The sequence below is a fragment of the Poecilia latipinna genome, unplaced genomic scaffold, assembly GCF_001443285.1.
Source record: "Poecilia latipinna isolate Pla-1442-1.1 unplaced genomic scaffold, P_latipinna-1.0 Scaffold2434, whole genome shotgun sequence".
Lineage (NCBI taxonomy): Eukaryota > Metazoa > Chordata > Actinopteri > Cyprinodontiformes > Poeciliidae > Poecilia > Poecilia latipinna.
This window is the reverse complement of record NW_015115050.1, coordinates 4601-10415: the sequence shown is the minus strand read 5'-3', so window position 1 is coordinate 10415 and position 5815 is coordinate 4601. Positions and strand designations below refer to the sequence as shown.

The following is a 5815-nucleotide window of genomic DNA, read 5'->3' as shown; positions in this document are numbered from 1 at the left end:
ATTCAAATTTTGTGCTTTATCCATAAGACCTGTTTTGTCCCTGTTCTCAAGAATCACTGATAAACTAAACTATTTTATTATGAGAAGAGCAGGAGAGCCAGGTGGAGTTTCAGGGTGTGAAGATATCAAAATTATATTAATGTTAGTAGAACCAGAAAGGAGAACAGGTGAGAACTTATGTCAGGTTGATTTAAAAAAAACAAACTTTTCAATTTTTTTTTTATTATTTCCACACTGTAGGGTAATGGTTATGAGACAATAAGAAAAGGGCTTGAGGAGAGGTTTTAAAATGAGTGTAGGAAATGGGTTACACAGTAAATAGAGTTGAGATGTATAATAATGTATCCATCTGAAAATCGGTTGCTAAAATTCTCATTTTGTATGATAAAATATATATATATTTCAGAAACGGATGGTGAAGAAGAGCTGAGTGCGGCGCAGAGCGGCCATTTCCTGCTGAGGATCAGTTGTGGGATCGTCTGTGAACTCCAGCCTCCTGGTGAGCTGAAATATTGCTGTGGAATTAAAACTTTGATGAAATAATTTATTAAGTTCTTCCACACGCTTTAAATAACTGCTTTTGTCTAAATCAGCTCTTTGTATATTGGTTGTACAGTCAGAGGCCACAGCCATGTTTCTGTTATTTTATCTCAGATTTATTTAGTATTTTTCAGATTTAGGTTTTAGTTTTTCTTATTCTGTAAGCTTTCAGCATTTCATCTTTGGTTACTAAAGTTTAGCAGAAGTCTGTATTCTGTTTGTTGAACAAACGTAGAAAGTACATTACTACACATTAAGAAGCCCAGCTATTGTCCTGTGAGGATATCTGGGACCAACTAAACATCCTAATAGTTGAGTTACAGAATCACATTGTATTTTACAATGATTTGTAGCTTTTTAACTTTGTTCATTTTGTGGTTCCTGTCTCTTTTAGCTGGGCCCACAAGTTGACCTCACCACCAGTTCACCCATCACTCTGGTTGTGAAGAGGAGCGGTCTCCATTAGAAGAAATGGAGCATCGAGGCAAAACGCTGGAGGCTTATTTCAACCCCAAAGTCCTGCTGCATAGATTAGGTCTGTATGTTTTCTTATCAGTAATGGTTTAGGAGCAGCTTTATGAGGTTTATCTTCTTAACAGAAAGTTGAGAAACGGTTTGTGTCTGTGTTAGCAGATTAGCTTTCTATCTGATGGAAGATTGACTGAATCCCAACGCAAATGAACGTATCAAACCTGATTCATCATTGAAATATTCAACTTTTCTGCTGCTCTTGGTTCAGTGGAGCTCTGGTTCCTAAAGCCATTGAAGATTATTTTCAGTGTTCAGATCTTTGTCTTTCTTTTTCTAGATAGCTCTCATCATTTAGGGTTGAAGCTGAAGTTGGTTTCCAATTCTAGCTTCCAATAGCTAAAGGGCAATTCCACCTAATTTTTCACTTCCCTCTGCATCTTTAATCGACTCTAATTTAAGAACTACTATGCCTAGACACTTGGACTGGATTATCATCCTCCCTCTTCAAGCTGGATATTTAAAACATGTTTGGGATTTGTGAAAACTTAATAACTTTCGATTTTCACTTTTTTTGCATCTGGATCACCATAGATCTGCTCTAATTAAAAAAACTACTACACCTAGACACTTCAAATCTGGACTGGATTATTCTCCTCTTCAGGAAGACTCTTTATAACCATGTTTGTGATTTGTGAAACTTTTGCCCTTTTTTCAAATCTGGACTGGATTATTCTTCTCTTCAAGCTGGATATTTAAAACATGTTTGGGATTTGTGAACTTTTTTCTGATTTGTGAAACTTCACTTCACTTAACAGACCACTGCTGAACATCTTTCCTTCCAAAAGCCATCACCATCTACAATAACTCTTTGAAGAATTAATGAGTTACACCAACATTTAATTTCCCATTGGGATTAATAAAGTAGTTTTGAATTAGAATTGAATTTGAAAAAAACTGCATGGAACAAGTGTGAATAGTAGTCTGATCTTTAGTGAAGTTTCACAAATCAGATAAAAGTTTCACAAATCACAAACATGGTTATAAAGAGTCTTCTTGAAGAGGAGAATAATCTAGTCCAGATTTCAAGTGTCTAGGTGTAGTAGTTTTTTTAATTAGAGCAGTTCTAGTATGAAAGAGATGCAAAAAAATAGTGAAAATCGAACTTTATTGAGTTTTCACAAATCCCAAACAGGTTTTAAATATCCAGCTTGAAGAGGAAAATAATCCTGTCCAGGTTTGAAGTGTCTAGGCGTAGTAGTTTCTAAATTAGAGTCGATTAAAGATGCGGAAGGTGGTGAAAAATTTGATGAAATCCCTTTAGCTATTGAAAGCTAGAATTGGAAACCAACTTCAGCTTTGTGGGTTGAAGTCGGTTATCTTTCTGATCTTCACCCAGTTTGAACAAACTGTTCAAATGATGGTTATAGTGAGACTCTCTTCCTGATCAGCTCTGAAACTGGGTATAGAGGCACTTTGGTCTGGAAAGTCTGCATTCAATCACAACAGCTTCATGAACTTAAAGAGCCCTGCTCTTAGGAAACCATCTAGTTCCTAAATGAAGCAAATTACTGTAAACAGCTTTAGGCCAGAGTGACTTTGTCCTGATTCCCTGTTGGGTCAAATATCTGATTCAGAGCATTGATAGCGCAAAAAAATGTCACCTTGATGAGTTCATTATCTTCATGTCATCACACCAAAGTGATTTGTTTTCTTTGTTCTGGGTTTTAATTTGTTATTTAAGTCTGTGTAATGTGCATAAAACAGAAGTAGACACATTTTTCAAAAGAGACAAGTTTATATTTAAATTTATGAACACAATAACATCCATCAATTCAAGATGTAAAGTAACATGTTTTGGCAACAAGATTGTAAACAAAAAGTGAAAACTAGCAACAAAAATACCCCATTTAAATAACTCAGCTATCATTTCTTTGGCTTTCTGCTACAGATGCAATTTATCGATTAATGAGTAATCAAAAGTTAATTGATTTTATTCAGGGTTTTCACCAGAAAATAGACTAAGTCTGGTGGTAGTTGGCCCCAGGGTGGCTGATCGCCAACTCATCGAGTTTTAGTAAAAAAAGATTTAAAATTGAAAATATTGCTATTTATTATGTGATGTAAGATATTTGAGACATATTACAGTTGTATAAAAAAGTCAGGCTTAAAATACAGATTTTAACAGGCATTGCTATTATAGTGAACCTCAGAGCGATCAACATCGCTGTTCAACCTGAAGTCAAAAATTTATGTACGTTAGTTTGTAACACTAGTAATGTTGATGTGAATATAAAGCTGCAGTGGTTTATAATGTACATAATTTGCTTCATTGGTTCCTGCAGATGCTCAGCAGATGTTGCTGCTTAAAGAAGATGCTCCTGAAGAACATGGTCCAGGTCTTGATCTACAACGTCCAGAGTCTCTCCCACCAACCATGAATGAGGATGATGAAGAGTTTCTCCTGTCTTCTCACCTTCATCAGCACCACAGAGAGTTACCAGAAGATCACTGTGAAGCAGCAGAACCTATCAGAAAGCAAGATCATGGAGATTATTCTAACTCATCAGAGACTGAACACATTGAGGAGGAAGAAGAGGAGGAAGAAGCTGATGTAAATAATGTTTTCTGTCATCTTGAACAATTGCCAGATTGCAGACCAAATAGTAAATACAGGGGAAATGACAACAAGGTGAGCCATTCAACTGAAGGTTCTCCAAACTCTGAGGGTAAAATGAAATCCTTTACTTCAAAGAAAACCCTAGACTCAATGAGGAAAGTTCAGGTTGAAATGAAGTTTAGCTGTGATGACAATGGTAAAACAAATCCAACATCAAAAAGACATGCAAGAACCCTAGCAGGACATGAACATCTCTGTAAATTGTGTGGCCACACATTTAAAAACAGAAGAAACTTAGACACACACATGAGAATCCACACAGGAGAGAAACCTTTCAGTTGTGATCTTTGTGGATACAGATGTAACCAAAAATCAAATTTAAATGTACACATGAGAATCCACACAGAGGATAAGCCTTTCAGTTGTGATCTTTGTGGATACAGATGTAGCAGAAAATCAAGTTTAAATGTACACATGAGAATCCACACAGAGGATAAGCCTTTCAGTTGTGATCTTTGTGGATACAGATGTAGCAGAAAATCAAGTTTAAATGTACACATGAGAATCCACACAGGAGAGAAACCTTTCAGTTGTGATCTTTGTGGATACAGATTTAGCATAAAATCAAGTTTAAATGAACACATGAGAATCCACACTGGAGAAAAACCTTTCAGTTGTGAACTTTGTGGATACAGATTTAGCATAAAATCAAGTTTAAATGAACACATGAGAATCCACACTGGAGAAAAACCTTTCAGTTGTGAACTTTGTGGTTATCAATGTAGTCAGAAATCACAGTTAAACAAGCACATGAGAATCCACTAAAGATAAACATTCTAGTTGTGATATTTTAGGCACAGGAAATGAGGATCATATTTTAAATGGAAGACTCTAAAGAAAAATATTCTTCTGTTGTGTGTTGAAGTCTGTAAACAAGAGAGTGGAAATTGATTTAAACAGCAATGTTGCAGTGTTTATTGTGGAGAATTCTGGTGCTATTAAAATTTTTTGTTGTGTTTTTGGATGCATCTCTTCCACTTTTGGTTTGATTTTTTTTATAAATATTTTATTGAATACACTAGGAATTTTCTGTTATATAGCTAGAAATGTGATTTCTCACTGAGTTGTTACTAATAAATCAAATGTATTTTCTTTACTGATTTTTTGTTACTGCTGCAGAGACAGCTGTGCTACAGATGTTCTCTAATCATGTTAACTGCTTTATTAGATGATGATTCTGCCTGTTGTATGTTCAATAAAGTAAAGTGACAAAATACAAGTTTACTTTCATGGGTTTGTTGTGCTTCAGAATATAAAAATCTAGTCTTCAGATTTTTAAGGATCTAAACTGCAGTTAGTTGCAACTCTTAAGCAAAAAAAAAAAAAAAAAAGCCGCTTCCTATCTACTGCTAATAAGCTGATGCCACAACCAAAGAAGGTCTTCAGGAGAGTCTCTTGCTCCCCAAAATACTTCAACCTGCTCAGCAGGTAGAGTCTGCTCTGATCCTTCCTGTAAAGAGCATTAATTTGTCAGAAATATCTCAAAATTGCAGCTTATCCGTTGTGGCTGGTCCTGTCATCAAGCCATACATTTAGAAGAGCTGAAAGGTTTCTTAAAAGCTTGTTTCTGCTCCAAATGTAGTCTTTCTTGGTAATGTAGTCCAACAATGCACCAAAAGGAATTCTGGTTTTTGACAATTGAAATAAGCAATCCACATTGCTAAATTGTGTTTTTATTACACCATTCTATGTCTACATAATTTTTTTCTAAAAATAGTTACGGCTCATAATTACCGTATTTTTCGGACTATATGCCTCTACTTTTTTCCCACACTTTTGAACCATACAGCTTGCAGCCCGGTGCGGCTTTTCTGTGGAGTGATTCTTCCACAGAATGGAAAAGGAATGGAAAATTTTCCATTTTCCATTCCTAGTGGCTGCTAAAGATCCACTGCTAAAGGGGGCTCTTTAGCAGGAAGTGAATCATTGGAAGTCAAAATTGGAAATCAAAGAAAAACGTGCTAATTTTCATTTAGAACAAGTACATTCTTGCAGCAGGCACAACGGAGAAATGTTTTCAAACTCTATAATGCAGCTTTTAAGTTGAGGGCTATCAATCTGGCAGTACAGGAGGGAAATAGAGCCACTGCACGTAAGCTCGGCGTGAAAAAAACCATGGTTCGCCTT

The 5815-nt window shown here is 35.8% G+C and overlaps 1 protein-coding gene across 2 annotated transcripts in view; it reads left to right on the top strand.

Moving 5' to 3' along the window:
* The window catches only part of LOC106937770 (zinc finger protein 239-like), a 23375-nt gene extending 18471 nt beyond the window's left edge, over positions 1 to 4904 (top strand). For both annotated transcript variants that reach the window (XM_015019449.1, XM_015019448.1), the window contains 3 exons: positions 407 to 499; positions 935 to 1075; positions 3354 to 4904. In XM_015019449.1, coding sequence (XP_014874935.1) covers positions 1012 to 1075; positions 3354 to 4453 — 1164 coding nt within the window. In that variant the 5' untranslated portion in view covers positions 407 to 499; positions 935 to 1011 and the 3' untranslated portion in view covers positions 4454 to 4904. The remainder of the gene's footprint in view (positions 1 to 406; positions 500 to 934; positions 1076 to 3353) is intronic.
* Positions 4905 to 5815: the final 911 nt, after the last annotated feature.